We start from the raw sequence: 20,648 nt of genomic DNA, 5'->3' as shown, positions 1-20,648 counted from the left end.
GACTGTGGTCGGGTGCTTCCAGGATGCTGCATTAGCAAGTTTGCAGCACTGGAAGCTCATGGTAGGGAGTTTTCTTCCTTCTACCGTCTGCGTGAGATGTTGGGACTTTCGAGAGACTTTGAGACTTTTTTTTTTACCGTGCCCATGGTCTGTTCTCTATCAAATTACGGTATTGTTTGCACTGTTGTAACTATATGTTATAATTATGTGGTTTTTGTCAAGTTTTTCAGTCTTGGTCTGTCTTGTGTTTCTGTGATATCGCACTGGAGGAACTGTATCATTTCTTAATGCATGCTTTACTAAATGACAATAAAAGAGGACTGCGTGTCCTCATAATCTAATCAACCCATGAACTTGTTCGGCAGATGATCTTTCCTGAGTTGTGAATCAGCAGGTTACTGAAAATGAAAATATAGTCATGACTGCGATTTCAGTTTATCATGAAGTTCACCAGGCTACATCAGATGATGCTGAAGGTCTTCCAACCACCACCACCAAGATCAGAGCAGAAACAGCTGAAGATTCTCTTCTTAAGCATACTCCAGTTACCTCTGATGGATGGCCAGTCAAAGTTGAGGAAGATGTTGTACCCTTCTACTGGCATCATACATCGCTCTCAGCTGTGGACTTCTGTCTAATATTTGGAGATAGAATAGTGATTCCACAAACACTTCAACCATAAGTACTGAATCACTTCCACCATGGTCAACCAGGTATAGATAAGATATCACATCCATATGCAAGCAATGTATTTAGTGCTCAATGGCTGATCTACAACCACAGCCTCAGGCTACCAGACCTTGGAGTTGTCAATACTCATGTATTGACTTTGCCAGGCTAAGCAATGGGTGTACCTACTTTGTTCTGATTGCTGCCTACTCCAAATGGTCAGAAGTATAACCATGACATCAAAAACAGAGGCTACCATTCAACAGTTGCTGCAGATCTTCAGCCATTTTGGAATGCCAGAAATGACAACAGAACCCAATTCAGTGCACAACAGTTTGCTACATTCTGTCAGAGCAGTGGAATTATCCACATCTGCTCACCCCATATCATCCACAGCCCAACAGCCAAGCAGAGATTTGTGGGTACCTTCAAATCATCACTCCTGAAATCGGGAGGGGAAGAAGCATCAGCCAGGCTCTTAACATATTTCTGCTGACATATCGAAATGCAATGCTGCCACAGCATCCAACATCCGACACAACAGATGGTCAGGTGCACCTTGGCTAACAGGTGAAGTTATTCAAGCCCAGAGCTACAATTTCAGCCAGACAGTATTACAATGGCAAGACCCCAGGATACCAGGTCAGATTTCCAAATGCATGGGGAAAGTGCTCTATGAAGTTTATTTTTATTTAATTTAGCACATTTATTTACTTATTTTAGTTATCATAGACGGACATTCTTGGTGCCACCACATCAACCAGACATGCCCCCCTAAAGGCACAGCAGGTTTATTTGGCAGAACACAGAATTAGACCTTCATCTCCTGGATGAGCTCGAGTTATTCACTCTCAGACATGAAACCCAAAGCAGGCCCATTGCTTCAGCCTCAGTTCAACTTTGAACTCTATAGTTATGACTGTGAGACTAAGTTCTAATGGCATCTTTAAGTTTGCTGACAACTCAATGACATTGGCCAAATCAAAGGTGGTGACAAGTTAACCTATATGGTCAATACTAAAAATCTAGGTGAGTGGTGCCACAATCTCTCACTCAATGTCAGCAAAACCAAGCAGCTGATTATTGCCTAAAGGAGGAAACCAGGGGTTCATGAGCCAGTCCTCATTCAGGGCATCGCAGGTGGAAAGAACCTGCAACTTTAAATTCCTAGGGGTTTCAGAGGATCTGTCCTGGGCCCAGCATGCAAGTGCCATTACGAAGAAGTTCCTTAGAAGTTTTTGAAGGTTCAGCATTACATGTAAAACTTTGAAAACTTCTATGGATTTGTGGTGGAGAGTATATTAACTGGTTGCATCATGGCCTGGTACAGAAACACTGACGGCCTTGAATGGAAATGTTTATGAAAAGTAGTGGATATGGCTCAGTCCATGACACGGAAAACCCACCCCACCATTGAGCACATCTACAAGAAGCTCTGTTGCAGAAAAGCAGCATCCATTGTTAATGACCCCCAGGCTATGCTCTATTCTCGCTGCAGCCATTAAGGAGGCAAAAAAGCCTCAGGATTCACACCACCAGGTTCAGAAACTGTTATTACACCCCACCCCACCCCAACCATCAGGCTCTTGAACCAGTGGGGATACCTTCACTCACCCCATCACTGAACTGTTGCTACAACCTATGGACGTACTTTCAAGGACTAGTCCTCACATGTTCTTAATATTTATTGCTCATTTATTATTTCTTTTTTTTAGTATTTGCACAGATAGTTTTCTTTTGCACACGGGTTGATTGTCCATCCTGTTGGGTGTGGTCTTCATTAATTGTACTGTGTTCCTTGTATTTACTGTGAATGTCCTTAAGAAAATGCATCTCAGGGACGTATATGGTTACTTTGATAATAAATTTACTTTGAACTTTAATTCCCCCATTTCACCCTTTGGGGGCCACACAACTATCGTTTTCCTTTTTGTATATGGAATATTTTGCTGTGTTGCCTATCAGTTTACTCTCGATCAATTTTGAACCTCTTTATTAGCTTTTTAATCCTTCATGGTTGATTCCTGAAAAATCTTCAGATCCTCTGAGAAAGTCATTAGCTCGGGGACTAGTGGTGCTCACTCTCAAACTGTATTTGGAATATGGCTAAGCTATGATCACTACTCCCTCTCAGAGTTCGACAACTAGTTGCTTGTTAATCTTATCTTATTATAAAGGACTAAATCTAAAACAGTATAATCCTGATTCAGTAACACAGTACTCCAAGAAAGTCCACAATTTGCACCTTCCATATCAGATTGATTAATCTAATCGTTATGCAGATTAAAAACACCTGCAATAATTTCAGTTCTGTTCCTACACCATCTCTGTTTATGATTTGCCCCACTGACAGACAACACTTTAGGGCCTGTAGACCATTCCCACCTATGTTTTCTCTTGTTAATCCTCATTTCAAAATTGATTTTACACCATGTTTCTCTGCATTTTATATCAGTATTTATCATCAAACTGATACCTTCCTTAGTGAACAATGCTACCACAACTCCTTTCTTATTTTGCCTGTCTTTTGGAACATCCTGAAACCCATAACTGTGAATAAGCCTGTTAAATCAACCTCATTTATTTTCACTTATGCTGTCAACTTGTCTACCTTAACACAAATGACATGATTTGGCTACAGGGAGCAACTGTATCTCACCCAAACCTTGCTCCCCTTTCAATCCCCTTCAAACTCCTTTACAGGGCAAGAGATTTTGGACAAAGAGAATCACACACAGGAGATTTTGCAAATACTGGAAAACTTGAGCTACAAATACAAAGTGCTGCAGAAACTCAACAGGTGTGGCAGCATCTCTAGAGAGGGCTGTTTATGGAGTTTGACTATTTATTCCTTTCCATAAGTGCTGCCTGACTTGATGAGATCCTCCAGCATCTTGTGTATGTTGCGGAAGGTGAAACATGATCACAGATGGCAAAACCTGTTGAACTCAGTAACACAGAAAGGTTTTGAGAAGTGTTAACTCTCACGCAGTATTGCTGCTTTGTAATGCCGGCAGCCTGCAATGGGGCCATCTCAAGTATGCATGCCCTGTCCTTTATATCAATCACTGAATATTTGAAGCCCAACACTCCGCCAATTTGTTCTGGTATTTCTCCCTTCTCAGATCACACTTTTACTGAGCAGCTTTTCCTTTACTTAGATGCATCACATAAATCTTTTTTTTTGCTTTAGAGAAGCATGGTAATTATAGAGTGCACCATTATTTATAAAGTATCACTGCAGAACAACATGGTGCTCCAAAGGTGACTAGCATTTTTGCCGCAGGATCGACTTTGTGTTGCCAACAAACGCTCTCATTCACCCAGCACACCAAGGAAACTAGCTCTACCATTTTAAAGAATGCTGAATGGCATTACTGTCTTGAAAGACCAAACAACCAACTCGTACTATTGCTTCTATTTTCAAGATTTCTACCAGGTTTAATGAGATCCCATCACCAACCACATCTTCTCCTCTCCATTCCTTTCACCTTCTGCAGGGACTACTCCATCTGTCTCCCTGGCATGCTCATTCCTCCCATTCACCCCTGCAGGAAGTGCAACACATTCTCACATCTCCCCCCTTACCACCATCTGGGGACCCAAACAGGCAAAGATCACCATATTCTTCCTCCAACATCGTCTACTAAATTCTGTGCTACTGCCTCCCCTCATCGACAACCATTCACCTTCTAAACACATTGTTCAACCACAGGCTTCCCCTCAATTCCCTTATCTAGTTATTTCAGCATTTGTCTTTCTCCTCTCCCCTACTGGTTCCCAGGAACACTTCCAGCAGATTTCAGCACTGGTGCCTTTGTATTTCTGCTCATCTCTCACTAGCAGCTGTCTCCTGCCCCTTCCCCCACCTCTTCTCATTGGCATCTTTTTGTCTGTCTCCACCCATCATTCACTTACCTCTGTCCCCCAATTCCATCGCTCTCCTCCCCTACAGGGCTCCATTTGCTCATCATTCTTCACCTCTCAGTCCCTGGGCACCTGCCTCACCACTACCACTTTCTGCATTATACTGGCCATTTTCCATCTTCACCCTCAGTCCCAATCCAAATACCTGAAACATCAGCTCTTCCCACTTACTCCAACCCTGCCCCAATAGACACTAGCCCACCCACTGCATCCTTCCATCAGTTTGTATGTTTCTCCAAATTGTAATCAGAATTCTGGCCTCATGAAAGATCTGGCATGTGTAGATTAGGATAGGTCACTTTCTGACAAAGGTATGATTGATAAGTGGGAGACCTTCAAAAGTGAAGTACAGAATTTAAATGTTCCTGTAAGAATAAAAGGTTAACAGGTTTATGAAACCTTGTTTGTTGGGAGATACCAAGGCCATGGTTAAGAAGGCAGATATTAGAAATAAGCAATTAAAAGAATCAAATGAGGCGATTAAGGAGTATAAGAAATACAAGAGAACACTTAAGAGAGAAATCAGGAGGGCTAAAAGAGGACATTATGTTGCTCTGGCAGACAAGGTGAAAGAAAATACCAAGAGCTTCCATAGACACATTAAGAGTAAAAGGATGGTAAGAGAAAGATTTGGCCATCTTGAAGATCAGCATGGTCATATATATAAGGAGCTGAAAGAGATGGCAAAGAATCACTATGAATTTTTTTGTATCTGTATTTATATGGGAGACAGACACAGGGTCCATAGAACGGTGGAAAAAGAGAAGTGAGATCATGGGTTGTATCCAGATTACAGAGGAAATGGTGCTTGCTACCTTGAGGCTTGACCAGGCGCCTCTTGGAGCTTGCGGGATACTAGTGCAGAAAATACAGTGGCTGTACAGAGGCATTCAAAATGTCCTTAAGCACGGGTGAGGTACCAGAGGAATGGAGGATAGTGAATGTTGTTCTGTCGTTCATGAAAGGCTAAGAATAAACCGGGAAATTACGGGCCAGTGAGCTTGAAATCATATGTGGTTAAATTATTGGAAGGTTTTCTAAGGGAATAGACAGGGCCTGATTAGGGAGAGCTAACATGGCTTTGTGCATGGTTGGCATTGTCTAACCAATCTTAAGTGTCTTTTTTCCAGGTCACCATGAAGGCTGCTGAAGGGAAGACAATAAACGTTGTCTACATGGATTTAGAAAAGCCTTTGACAAAGTCCTGCTCGAGAGACTAGTCCAGAAGTTAAGTCACTTGGTATTCAGGGTGTAAACTTGATCTGGACAGCAGGAGAAGACAGAGTGGTAGTAATGGTTGTCTCACTGACTAGAGGCTTCTGACTAGTAGTGTGCCACAGAAACTGGTACTGGTCTGTTATCGTTCATCGTCTACATTAATGATTTAGTTTTTAATGTGGTAAACTGGTTCAACAAATTTGTGGATGACACCAAGATTGGGGGCGTAATGGACAGCAAAGTCTATCAAAGCTCGTAGCATAATCATTTATTTATCTAGAGATGTGGCGTGGAATAGATCCTTCCAGCTCTTTGAGCTGCACTGTCAACAGCTCACCAATGTAACCCCAGCCTAATCACGGGACAACTTACAAAGACTAAACGAACTTATATCTTTGGACTGTGGGAGGAAACCCATCCATTCCAGGTGAGAATCTAGAAACTCCTTACAGAGGATGCCAGGATTGAACTCCGAACTTCAGTGTTCTGCATTAATCACTACGCTGCTGTGATCTAGACCAGCTGAAAATGGCAGGTGGAATTTAATGTAAATAAGTCCAAGGTGTTTCATTGATTCTATTCTGGCTCTTGGATTTGCTGAGTATGTCCACAAGACAAAAATTCTCAGGGTTGGATATGGTGACATACATGTAGTTTACTATGGAATTTACTATGTTGCACCAAGGGAAGACAAACCAAGGTAGGAATGATAGGGCACCGAGAAGTGTGGTAGGACAGAGGGATCTGGGAATACAGATCCATAATTCCTTGAAAGTAGCATCACAGGTAGATAGGGTTATAAAGCGAGCTTTTGGCACATTGGCCTTCATACATCAATGTATTAAGTACAGGATTTGGGATCTTATGTTGTAGTTGTGTATGACATTGGTGAGGTCAAACTTGGAGTATTGTGCGCAGCTTTTGTCACCTACCTACAGGAAAGATATCAATAAGTTTGAAGGAGTGCAGAGAAAATTTACAAGATGTTGTCGGGAGTTGAGGGCCCAAGTTATAAGGAAATGTTGAACAGGTTAGAACTTTATTCCTTAGAGTATAGGAGAATGAGGGGAAAACATACAGAGGTACACAAAATTATGAGGTGCATAGACCAGTGTAAATGTATGTGGGCTCTTTCCCTAAAGTTCTATGAGACTAGAACCAAAGGTTTATGTTTATGAATGAAAAGTGAAATATTTAAAGGGAACCTGATGGGAAACATTTTCTCTGAGGGTGGTGCAAGAGTGGAATGAACTTCCAGCAGAAGTGGTGGATACGGGTATGGAGGGCTATGATCTGGATGTGAGTAGATAAGATTAGGCAGAAACACAGGCCATCACGGCCTAGACGAGCTGAAGGGCACATTTCTGCTCTATGATTCTAGGCCTCTACCTGCAGTTTCCTAATTTTATTTTCTATGTTGGTGCCAGGAAAAAACAACCCAACTTTGACCCCTATCCTGCAACTAAAACATCCTCTCCACTCAAGTGAATTTCTCTCAATTCAGGGACTTTGACACCCTTTCCAAACAGCAGACTGGAACAGGTAGGTTTTCTTCTACAGAGTATTAAAAATAACACATGCTTATAGAATGAAGTGGTTTGGTTATGAAAAAAGTGTTACTAATGGTGTTTCCAAACTCCTGGGATTCAATGTTAATTCACAGGCAAGACCTCACATTCCTACCTGGATATGTCATCCTTGAGCTGATTCATCAACTTTTTTGTTTCTGGTGTGGGAGGAACACTGAAAGGTAAAAACATCAGGGTCACAGGTATTGGATTATGAGCAGACCAGTTTCACACTGCCAGCAATGAGATGATGCACTACCACAGGAACTCCGTGCATGACAGGCGTTGAACAAATCAAACATACACAGCAAAACAGTGCCATGGCAACAGTTGTACAACATTTGAAGAACATGAACTTTGGTGAAAATGATCAGTCAAGGATGAATGGGACCTTTTATTATGGTAGGTACTCTATTAAGGCAGCAAGGTGTAGACAGGAGGTTTATAAAATTATGAGAGGATAGATGGAGTCTTTTTCCCAGGGCAGGGAAATCTAGAATTAGGGGGCACAGATTTAAAGCAGAAGTGAAGATTTTCACTTTGACCCAATTTATACCGAAGGTGCCGTGTATATGGAATGAATTGCCAGGGGAAGTGCTCATAGCACCTATGTACACGACAGTTAAAAGAAATTTGGACAAGTTCATGGCTAGGAAAGGATTAGAGGGATTATGGGCCAATTGCAGTCATATGGACTAGCTCAGGAAGACGTTATCGATATGGATCACAGGCACCCCCATCCTTCTGAACATACATACACATATGGACTCCCAACCGGCTTTGCATTATTCAAATGTGAATATTAAACCTTTATGCTTGTACAGTACACATTGCATCAGAAATGTAGGAATGATTAGTATGGACTCTCCAGTGAAATTCAGTGTTTGTGTTTACTTACGCTTCTGGTTCCTCAGTGCATTTCCTCAGTGTCCCATCCAATTTCATTGTCTCTATGACTCGTTTAACATCATTGGAAATAGCCGAGGCTGAAGATATAACCAAAACACTGTCAGTATTATGTACAGGTTGGGTCTCCATTACTAAAAAGAGCACATTCTCCAATAGAGGGAGTGCAGCAAAGATTTACCAACAATAGTTGGCCTGTCATATGTTGAAGAGGTTAAGCCTCTATCCATCACAAATTAGAAGAACAAAGCAACCTAACCGATGTACATAATTTCTCTTAAGTTCTAAACCGGGAATCATAATTAAAAAATGTGATCTCAAACAGAATAAATGACCAATAAAATAAGCAAAAGTATTTTACTTTTGAGATTCAATTTGTCTGACAGCACGACAAGCTTATGATTTTATAATCTTGTGTAGAATTGCAATAATGAACTAAAGACCCATCACTGACACTTGATGAAGCAGAGATTTACACTGAACAGGATACTGATCAGCACATTTACAACACTGCTAATTTTGCAGGCCATGAAGCTTTGCCATATAAACTGTGGATACAACTTAAATATACTGGTACATGGTATCTTTAACGTTATAAATCAACAGAGAGGCCAGGTGGCTCAGAAAGGATGTAGGTTTTCCTGAAGGAACATCAGGAAGAGGGAGAACATTTAGTACAGGAATTTCAGAAGATAGGCAATCTGACAGCCAATGAAGAAATGGTTAAGAACAGGGCTGCAAGCTGGACTGCTGCACTACCACAGAGACAAGTGGGGCTCAATCCATGGAAAGATCCGAAATGATACATTACATCAATCCACTCTATAAGGGAAGCTCAGCACACACCGTGGGACTCCAGACAAAACTGCAGTGATCTCATTTTGTGCTTATAAAGGGATACTGCCAGAAGCACAAGGTATCCAGGAAAAAATTGCCGATGTTCCTTATCATAGCAATGAGGGCAGTCCAAAGGAGATTCACCAGGTTACTTCTTATCAGGAAAAACTAGAATGTTTGGGCCTGTATTCCTCTAAGTGAAAAATGAGGGGTTACAGGATCCTAAGCGAACTTGGTAAAGTAGATTTCGAGGTGCTTCCATTAGTCATAAACATTGAGTAATAACTGCAAAATAAAAATCTGAGGTACACAGAAATCTGTTCCCACAGGGGGCAGTGAATCTCTGGCTAGTGGAGGCCAGATCATCTAGATATATCCAAGGTGGAAATAGTTAAATATTTGAAAGATTGAGGAACTGAGGGCTATGCGGAACTAGCACAGAAAAGGAGATGAGGGTAGCATAGGTCAACCATCATCGCACTGAATGGTGGGGCATGCCTGAGGGCTTGGTGGGAGCCACAGTAGCGTAGTGGTTAGTACAACACTATTAAAGCTCGAGTGTTCCAGAGTTCGGAGTTCAATTCCAGCTACGTTCTGTAAGAAGCCTCTGTACGTTGAATCCCTGTGGAATGTGTAGGTTTTCCCCAGGTGCCCTGGTTTCCTCCCACAGTCCAAAGATGTACTGGGCAAGTTAACTGGTCATTGTAAATTGTCCTGTGATTAGGTTAGGGTTAATCGGTGTTGTGGGATTGCTGGGGCAGCATGGCACAAAGGGCCAGAAAGGTCTACTCTGTGCTGTATCGCTAAATAAAATAAAATAATACTCCTGCTCCAATTTTTTGTGTGTTCTTATACACAATATATAGCCAATCAGAATCGATGAGTCCAGAGAACAGAATGGAAGTGTGAACTTTATTAAGGGGAATCAAAGCACTGAAAATGAATACTTTCAATCCATCATATGCAGCACAAAGCTATCTAAGGGTATTCAGCATAACTGAATGATTGAGACAAAAGACAAAGAAAAAAAATCAAGACTCACCATCTATTTGAAAGGCTTCTTGTGGTTCCAAGGAGTGCTGTAACTTCTGTAGGGTATACTGTGAAAATAATATCAACAGCTTTGCATCTAATTATCTACAAAGTCAAAAGCAAAATAGTCAGCCAAATACAAATTAACACCAAAGACTTAAGGCCTTTTATGCTGATCCATGTTAGCTCAAAATAACAGATATATTCATGAATAGTGCTGTAACTGATCTTTGCTTCCACATAATCACTCACTTTAAGATTACAGCTTTGGCATAATGTGGACTACGGTGCTGCTTAGAGCTGAGCACTACTGACTGGATCATCTGTAGTGGTGAGGTACCAGACAAACAGCAGTCAAATAAAAAGGCCCACATATCTCAAAAATTGGTGGATGAAATTTTGCTTGTCAATGGTGTATATTGTTATTAGATTCAAATTAGTCTTTCACCAAAGATCGTACAGTCGCCATTCCACAATGGTTTCTCCATGCAAATACGAGTGGGTTTCTACCATGTACTCACAACCAAAGATTAAGATTTACATAATGAAAAGAGGGAAGAGTGATTAACCTTCAAATTCTTCCTGCCCAACTGAGAAGTAAACTGACTAGTGTCACTTGCAGGAAGCACAACATGAAAAGCATTAATCACACTAATAGATTCATTACAGATCAATTTTGGATGAAAATAATCTAAATTATACTAAAATCTATTTTATTTTTACACAGCATGGAAAATTCATATCCTCCAATTTTTTTTATTGAAATCCTACTGAATATGCCATCAGAATGCTTGCTTAAATAAGTTTCTTACCTCAAGACACAGACGAAACAGCTCTGCGAGCCTTTCTTCCCCAGGTAAATCCAAGCTGATATCTTCGCAGATTTCTGGGGGAAAGAAAAGGGTAAAGTTGAAAAGCTAGCGGTAAAATGTGCATTTCAACTGCTTCAGAATTAAGTGCAATGATATGTACACCTGATAAAACATTTGAAACAAAATCCTTATTCTGACTTTTCCTTAAGAAAAGTAAAAAGCTTGCACTAAATAAACTGTACTCCAAAGTACTACCAGCAGGTCTCCTATCCCACCAGGAATCATGGTTGGACCTTGCTGAAGGTTGACTGGGTGATTCTATTTAAAGGCAAAGGAACCGTTTGCAAGTGAGAGGCTTTTTAAAAGGGTGATATCAATAATCAAGATGTAGCATGTTCCTGTTAAGGTGAAGGGTACACATAACAAGCTCAGGGAATCTTGACTGACCAGATATAGAGGCTCTGATCTGGAAAATAGAAGCATACACTGCAATTATAAATACAAGAAATTCCCTAGATGCTAGAAATCAAGAGCACACATACAAAATATTGGAGGAACAAGGCAGGTCAGGCAGCATCTGCGGAGAGGAATAAAAAGTTGACATTTCAGGCCGAGACCCTTCATTAAGACTGGAAAGGAAGGGAGAAGAAACCACCATTCAGGGCCCCCAACAGTCCTTCCAGATGAGGTGACATTTCACCTGTGAGTCTGTCAGGGTCATCTATGCACCCGATATGGCCTCCACTACATCAATGAGACCCGACAGAGACAAAGGGACTGCTTCATTGAGCACTTTTACTCCTTCCACCACGCAAGGCAGTATTTTCCTCTGGTCATCCATTTCAACTCTACTTCCCATTCCCATATGTTGGAGTATGGCCTCCTCAACGGTCATGATGAGGCTATTCTCAGGTTGGAGGAGCAACACCTCATATTTTGTCTGGGTAGTCCCCAATCCGATCGCATGAATATTGATTTCTCCACCCCCCCTTCTCTTTTTTATCATTTCCCATTCAGGTTCCCCTATTACCCTTTCTCCTCCTCAACTGCCCTTCGCTTCCCTCTGGAGCTCTTCCTCCCCCTCTCTTTCTCCCATGGTCCACTGTCCTCCTCTTCAGCTGTAGGGAAGTTTCTGGATGGAGTTCAGAGGGCAAAATCTACCATCATTTCAATAATCAATACCAGATCAGGAATAGTCAGCACTGTTTTGTGTGTGGGACGTTATACCTGACAAATATTTTAGTGTTTCTTGAAAAGATTACCAAGGGAATGAAGGACAATGGATGTTCTCTATAAGGACTTTGCGAAGGCCTTGGCAAGATCTTCACAAGCACAAGTAAGTCTGCAGATGCTAGAAATCCAAAGCAACATGCATAAAACACTGGAGGAACTCAGCAGGCCAGGCATCAGCGATGGAAAAGAGTAAACAGTCAACGTTTCGGGCCAAGACCCTTCATCATTTTGTGTGCTGGCTTGGCAAGGTCTTGATTGGCAATTTGATCTGGAAAGGTCACATGGGATTCAGCAGGAGCTAGCAAAGTGGATTCAGAATTAGCTCAATAGTAGGATGATGGTTAAAAGTCAATTTTTTCAACTGGAGGCGTGTGACTAATGGTGAGCCAGGGTCAGTATTGAGACCTCTGTTATTTATTATTTATAGAGTTGATTAGTGTATATATGCCACAATTAGCAAATTTGTTTATGATTCTAAGTTAAGGGGACTTGTTGATAGTGAAGCAGGTTGCAATAAATTGTAAAGATATCTTGACCAGTTAGGGAGATGGGCTGAGGAATGGCAAATGAATTTCAACTTAGATAAATATGAGGTGATTTATTTTGAATATTCAGATCTAGGTAGGATGTATACAATTAATGGCAGAGTACTGATGAGTGTTGTGCAAAAGAGTACAAGAATGAAAGGTGAAAGTGGCGACGTCAGCGATTAGCATGCTGAACATGCAGTCAGGGCATTGAGTTTAGGAGTATGGACAATACAAAGTATTGGTGAGACTGCACTTGAAGTATTTTGGACTATTATAGCAAAGATATTCTCATGGTGGAAAGGGTACAGAAGATATTTGCAAGGATGATACCATGTTTGGGTTAAAAGAAAAGGTTGGCCACGCTGGATCTTTGGATAGGTGCATGAAAGCAAGTCTTGGGGGGTTATGGGCTGAACATTGGCAACTGGGACTAGCAGGATGATGCTGAAATCAGCATGAATTAGATGGGCTGAAGAGCCTGTATCCGTGCTTCATTACTCTATGACATTAGGGAATCAGCTAATTTAGAAGAACTTATGATTTACTGCTTGGGGCCATGGACGTTGAAAACAGAAGACAAAAGGGCATGGTATTACACCTTCAAAGGTTACATGAGAATGTGCCTTGAGATTGGAAGCAGTTAGCGGAAATGGAAGAACAGACCAGAGTCAGACAGAATTGTCCCCCAAAATGGCGACAGCAGAGAGATGTTAGAATCCCTGGAAATCATGGAGGACAGTAAAATGGAAGGAGAGTAATAAGCCAGTAAACTTTACTAGGAAAAGAAATGACCATCTTTGCTCTGGCTGGGAGAATGAGTGAAAGCAGAAATGTATGAAACTGAGAAATGCAGTGAAGAACCTTGAAACCTATGGTGGAGGGGAAGCCACAGTTAAGAAAACAAGGCATCTCAGACAACCTTGACCCACTGCAGTTTGCCAAAACAGGCCTACAGCAACCACCATATTCCTGACTCTACAGTCACCTATGAAGCTTCTGGTTAGTAAAGACATCTACATTAGAATATTATTTATTGACTACAGCTATGCCATCAATACTATAATTCCTAGCAAAATCATTACCAAACTCTGAGGGCTGAGAGTCAATGCTTCCTTTTACACTTGACCAAAGACCACAGTCAGTAAGGATAGGAAGTAACATCTCCATCACAATTTTTCTAAACAATGATGCTCCACAAGGCTGCATCATCAGCCCTCTACTCCACTCCCTGCACACTCCTAACTGTGTGGCCAGATTCTGCTCTGACACCATCTACAAATTTGCAAATGACACCACTACAGTGGTCCCTATCTCAAATAATGATGTTGAAGTACCAGGAAGGAGATAGGGAGCTTGTAACAGGATGTCATCTCAACAACCTTCCCGATGCGAAGGTTGAGCGCTTCAACAGACCATCTTGGTCCAACCATGTAAATGTCACGGCCAAGAAAGCTCACCAATGCCTCTGCTTCCTCAAGAGGCTAAAGAAATTTGGCGTGACCACATGAAACTTTTATCAAATTTTATCAATGGCCCTTAGAAAGCATCTATTCTGGAAACATCAAGGCTTAGTATGGCAACCGAACATAATAAATTGTAAGGAATTGTGGACACAGCTCAGTACATGAACCCCACCCTCCCCTCTACAAACTGTCTATACTTCTCACTACCTCAGTCAAGCAGCCAGCATTATCTAAGACCCCGTCCACCACATTCATTCTCTCTTCTCCTCCTCCCATCAGGGAAGAGATACAAATGCCTAAAAGCATGTACCACCAGGCTCAAGGACATCTTCTACCCACTGTTATAAAACTACTGGATGCTTCCCGAGTACAATAAGATGCATGTTTCACCTCACAATTTACCTTGTTATGATTTTGCATCTTATTGTCTACCTGCACTATATTTTCGCTATAGCCTTTACATTTTATTCTGCCATCTGCTATCACTTTACTTCAATGTCCTGTGCAATGAATTGATCTGTATGAAATGATGCACAACAAGCTTTTCACTGTACCTCAGTATACATGATAATAAGAAACCAATTCTAAAAGCTAATGTTGTAGAAAATCTCAGCATGAAATCAGGTAAAAAAAAAGAAACTGAGAAAAGAAAGCAGGTTGAGAGTTATAATGCACATAGGTCACTAGCAAATACTTTGGGAAATGGACATATGTAAAGAAATAGAAAAGGAAAAAATGAATTGTGTAAAATTGAGAATATAGTGGAATTTGACAAGAAGGTTTCATTGGGGCATAAAGCACCGACAGCATTCAAACATAACAACCTATAATATGCCCCAAACTGGGTACGCTCAACAGTGTAAAGCAAGGAAAGAGACAAATTTCTTAATGTCAAATATATTGATATGATAGGGAATGAATTCATTGAAACTAAAGCACTGCATCCACAATGTCTACATGCAGAAGAGAAAGCTCCAGGAATGCCACACAAAATATAGACTCTGTTGTGTTTGCCATTCCACTACTATCAACTCTCTCTCTCTTGCACCCTAAAACTAAGCTCATTCTTCCTCACCTGTAACATCTCGTCGAATTGGTGGCAAAGATTTTCGCCCTTTACCACCTTTAAAGCTGGAGCGTCGCCAGGATCTTGATCGTGACTGGGGGCTTTTCTTAAGCAGTGTTTTTGGTGACATCGCCTGACTGATTTTGGGTCCTTCTGTGAGGGTGGTATGGGATTCCTTGACAGGAGCTTGACGGCTTGAGTTCCCACCATCATTTCTTGGAGAGACGAGGCTGGAATCAGTAAATTGACCAGCACTTAGACGGCCACTGCTCTGGTTACGGAGGCTCCTTCTTTGTGGGAGTTCCACCTGCTTTGAGGCAAATTCTAAAGAAAGAGATGGAGACAATTTAATGAAAATCAATACAGAATTGCTCCTCTTCGTAGACTGCACTTGACTGAACACAAGTTACTGCATAAACTACCAACGTCCTTTCTCATTTCGTTCTTCAACATAACAAATACAGAGGAATTTATGCACAACTGTATCTAGGTTCATTCAGTAATTAGACCAACTGTTTCCATTCCATAAGTCTTGGCATAGATCCACTATTAACTGCTAATTTCAGCCAAGACTAAACCAAGCTTTAATTATGGTGTAACGTTAACAATAGGCCCTGTCTTCCCTTTCTGCTAATCTCTGAAACAGACTGAAAAGCTTGATATTATTTTTCTGCCAAGAGGGTGCTTTTTAATTGTTCAGCTGAAGGCCCAAACTCAACAGGCTCCTTATGCATATATGATCAATATCCACCTGACTAGAATGCTGCAAACCTCTTTGCATCCAACTTTTAAAGCAATTACTATATAGCAAGTACTGAAGATGATCAGCTTAAATTGGCAGCAGTAATATGAAAAAACAAAGGACAGATATCCAAGGGAACTACGGTGCAAAGTTAGGAATTCTGACTTTTGTAGCAAAGGATTCAGAAAAGTCCCTTCTGAAGACTCACTATAAATACAAGTGAAGAAAATGAACACTCTCTAAACAGGGATGAAATTTGACTTCTGCTCCCTAAGGTCAAAACCAAATGCTGCACAGCAAATGTTACATGGGGAATGTACAGTAAAGACAGATACCAACGCCAACATTTTAACTTATTCAGCTAAGTAGGAGAGGACACAGAATTTCGTAATGCCACAGAAACAGGTCTTTTGGCAATGTTTATGTTTATACTCCAATGGGCAGAATAAGTATTAAGCCAAATTAGTACAGAAAATCCCCAAGAATATGACCAAGCAATGCACCTAATTGATTAAGATGACTGGAGGAAAGTCAGAGGTTTTTTTTTAATATAAACACATAGAGTGTTGATTGCATGGAATGCACTGCCAGTGACAGTGGTCGAGGCAGATACTCAAGGGACATTTAAGAAACTTTTAGATAGGCAAATATAGAGAATTATGTTGACTAGAATCAGGGCTTTATGCTTTGGCTCTTGGTAGGCTCACCTATAGGTAGAGGCCAGACTAAGAGTGAAGCCCTGCACATCATCAAAGATAGAAGAACTTCATTGCTGCCTTAAACACCAGCGGCATAATGAGCAGCAAGCTCATGGGAGAGAAGGGTTAGACACATCTTCGAGTAGGTTAAAAGGCCAGCACATCATAGCAGTCCATAGGGTCTGTACCGAGCTGCATGTTCTAATTTCTACCCAATAAGTCAATTTATAAATCAAAGATGTGAAGGGTCACTGAAGTTTAATCAAGTAGCATCTATTCTTATTACTAACTCAACTGCTTATGCTCAGCTTGCAGCTTTCCAGGACCACTCAGTTCAAGACCACACTATGGCTTTGATCCACACATGAACCACAGAACCAAGGAGAGAGTGACTGTCCGTGTTCTCAAAGTATTTGTCTCAGTGTGACATCAAACAGCTCTGGTAAAATTTAAACAGTGGTCATCAACGGAAAAACTCTCCAATGATTAGAGCCATATCTTGCACAAAGAAAGATGATTGTGCTCGTCAATAATCTTTCTTTGTTCACGGAACTGTCCAATGATGAGCTCCATCAACAGAGTCCAACTCACAGCCCAGCCCGCCACAAGCCACAACTTGGGAGGTCACCACTGATCAGAAATTTAACAGAATCAGCCACAAAACTCTGCCCACAAGAATAGGTCAAATGTATTCTCACAGGCACAAGAACTGCCATCTACAAAGCACAGTTTAGGAGTGTGACGATACACTATACTTCAAGATGTGTAGCTCCATCAGCACTCAAGAAACGTAATGTAACATTGGAATAAGTACTCCATTTGACCGTCACCAAAATATCAACCTACCTGTCTTCCCTCTGTTGCCACTGTGCAATATCTGCCATCTACAAACATCACTGCAGCTTGCTACCTAGTCTACTGCAAAAGTCTTGCCAAATCTGTAATATGTCCTAAAAACAAAGGAGACTTGACTGGAACGCGTTCCTGCAAGCTCCTTTCCAAATTTATAAACTGACCTGATGTGAAATATACGTATTAAGCACCCTACTATAGATACATTGATACTTTATTGATCCCATATAGAACATCTGATGGATATCACTACTCAATGTGAGCATATTCTTACCAGATTCCACATGCTTTTGATATCTGTTACGTTTCTTTTTTGATGAGGACAAGGCCTATTAAAGAAATCAATTAGGTTACAAACAGCAGTTATTATGATCTGTTCAGAACAATTGTGAAATGAATTTTATGTAACCTGTAAAACCATTTAGATTCCTAATTAAATGCCTCTTACAATGGAGACATAAATCTATTAAACATATAAAGAGCTTTGAGTTTGATAAGTGTGTGCAAAGTAAAACTTCCATTCTGAAGTAGAAAGAAGAAACCTTGGTAAATGCAACTTTGAAAATGATCTGAATTTTAAGATTTAAATTACATCGGCCAGGGTGAGGAGAAGAACTTCAATTAAACTAGATAATTTCTCTTTCTGGCATCTGGCATGCACACAAACCATACACTTTCCAGCGATTATCACAGGAGAACTCCCCACCACCCTCTTCCTCCTCCTCCAAGGCAAGGAACACAAGAAGTAACACTGAGCCTGGTTATAGAACAGTACAGCACAGGAACAGGCAAATCAGCCCACAATGTTGTGCCGAACCAGCTAAAAAGCAAATTTAAAAAACAAACAAACACTTTGGTTGGTACACTCAAAGAACCCAAAGCATTGAAAATTGGACTGTTATGCTGTACGAAGACCAACATTCAACAGAACAAGTTTATCGGCCAGATTGAGGCAGCAACACTCCAAGATCATGATCTAGATTAAAGCAAACCCAGGAAGGAGCGGAGAAAGATCAACATTGTTCATTTTGATATAAAATTTAAAAAAAATTAAATTACCAACCTGATCTGGTTGTGGTATGTTTGAATTGGACCTCCGGAGTCTGGTTGCAAAAAGAACAGAAATAATCAAAGAAAACATCACTTATGGCAATAAAACTTTAAATAAATACACTCAAAATTTGAAAACAGTATTTTTTTTACAAAAGCAAGTTTGAAACACTCTCTCTTACATATATTGTTTCAATAAAGAATGAGAAAACATTCAGTTATGTATTTAGCATAACCTCGAGGTGTCTCAAAGTGCTACTGAGTAAAGCAATTACCTTACATTTATGGCCATAATTGCTGACTTCCTAACTTGCCATTAGCACAATTTAATGAATGATAAACAGAGATAGAATGAGCAGTTACTTGAAGAGGTGCAAGCCAGGATTGATTTATTAAAAGCAAATCATGTTTAAGGGTTTGCTGTTGAAAGAACAATGGGAAAGGTAGTTGATGTGCTATGTAGAAATCTGCAAATGTCTTTTAAAAGACTTAATAGACAAGAGCATCCCTACAGCAATCATGGAGTGAGGACGGAACTCTGGATTAGTTTAGGAGATTTAGCAGCAGGTCAAAGGAATGTCAGCGGGAAATACTTTTATGATAGTGCTGATAATTCAGTTCAGTTTAGCAGTTATGGAAAAGGACAAAGGTCAAATCAGAGTAGAATTTCTAAATTGGGGCAAGGCAAATAATACTGGACTGAGCAATACACAAAAATGCTGGAGGAACTCAACAGGTCAGGCAACATCTATGGAGTGAAATGAACTGTCAACATTTCAGGCCAAGACCCTCCAACAGAACCGGAAAGGAAGGGGACAGAAGCCAGAATTAAATTGTTGGGGAAGGGCGAGGAGCACAAGATGCAGGAAATAATTGAGTTCAGATGAGGTAGAGCTAGGCAGACGGGGGAGGGAGATAAAAGAAAATATCCCTCTCTGAGAATCTAGGTAAGGACAGATAGAAGGGGCAAAGGGAAAAAGGAGGAGGAATCTGAAAGGAGAGGACAGTAGACCATGGAATAAGGGGTAGAGACAGGGACCCAAAGGAAAGCGATGGGCAGGTCATGAAGGCAGGGGAGGAGAAGAGAAGGGATGAGAGGGCCACTGGAGTAAGGGAAAACAAAGGGGGGGGGAGGAAACAAAGAAAAGCAAGGGGAGTGGTTACTAGAAATGAGAGAAATCAATATTGATGTCATTAGTTTGCAGACTACCAAGACTGAATATGAGGCATTGCTCCTCCAAGCTGCACCTGGCACTATTGTGACAGAAGAAGTGGCCATGGACAGACATATTAGTGTTGAAATGGGAAGTGATTGAAATGGCTAACTACGGAAAGACCATGGCTGTTGCGGCAGACAGAAGGAAGGTGCTTGATGCAGCAGTTCCCAATCTGTGTTGTGCCTCAGCAATGTACATACAGAAGGCTGCACTGGGAACATTTTTCTTCCCTGAGGTAACAAGCCTGTGGTTGTCAAAACTCTTTCTCAAATCCATGCACACTATGTCCTGCACAGTAAACTGGTCAGAAAAACAAACGTCCTAAGAGAGAGTGGCAAATTACATCTAAGTTGCTTTGGTGACAGGAAACCAAAGGAGTTTTTGCAATGGGAAGATTATTTGTGAAGATTGATAAAAAATTTTCGCAACTTATTAAAGTCTGGTCACATTTACTATCATATTAATAACTTGAACTTTAAGTGGGAGGTAATACATTGCGAAGCTGCAACAGGACAAAAGAATATAACAAATTGAAGGAGACCATGTGAAAGCATACAGATACTCTGCAGCTCAGGGGTCCCCAACCCTTTTTGCACCGTGGACCGGTTTATTACTGACAATATTCTTGCGGACCGGCCGACGGGGGGTAGGATTGCCAACAGACAAGATTAGCAGTCAAATACGTTGTGCTTACTCCGAGAAAAACTACCATGACCATGAAGCCTTGCGCGGGCACCCGTGAGTATGTGCCGATTTTTTTTCCTACAAATCGTTTTTGGCGATTCTGTTCAGTGAAACTACACTGTACATACATTATTTCTACTTTGT

The 20,648-nt window shown here is 41.0% G+C and overlaps 1 protein-coding gene across 1 annotated transcript in view; it reads right to left on the bottom strand.

Annotated features, from left to right (window-relative positions):
• The window catches only part of LOC134339339 (kinetochore-associated protein DSN1 homolog), a 46,466-nt gene that overhangs the window by 20,364 nt on the left and 5,454 nt on the right, over positions 1-20,648 (bottom strand). Inside the window, exons 2-8 of the mRNA XM_063035755.1 lie at positions 18,617-18,656; positions 17,828-17,882; positions 15,271-15,585; positions 10,970-11,043; positions 10,168-10,225; positions 8,281-8,368; positions 7,498-7,557 (exon numbers count right to left, since the gene is read on the bottom strand). Of these exons, the coding sequence (XP_062891825.1) occupies positions 7,498-7,557; positions 8,281-8,368; positions 10,168-10,225; positions 10,970-11,043; positions 15,271-15,585; positions 17,828-17,882; positions 18,617-18,656 (690 nt within the window). The remainder of the gene's footprint in view (positions 1-7,497; positions 7,558-8,280; positions 8,369-10,167; positions 10,226-10,969; positions 11,044-15,270; positions 15,586-17,827; positions 17,883-18,616; positions 18,657-20,648) is intronic.

The sequence above is a fragment of the Mobula hypostoma genome, chromosome 29 (assembly GCF_963921235.1).
Source record: "Mobula hypostoma chromosome 29, sMobHyp1.1, whole genome shotgun sequence".
Taxonomy (NCBI): domain Eukaryota; kingdom Metazoa; phylum Chordata; class Chondrichthyes; order Myliobatiformes; family Myliobatidae; genus Mobula; species Mobula hypostoma.
This window is presented reverse-complemented; position numbering and strand designations above follow the sequence as displayed.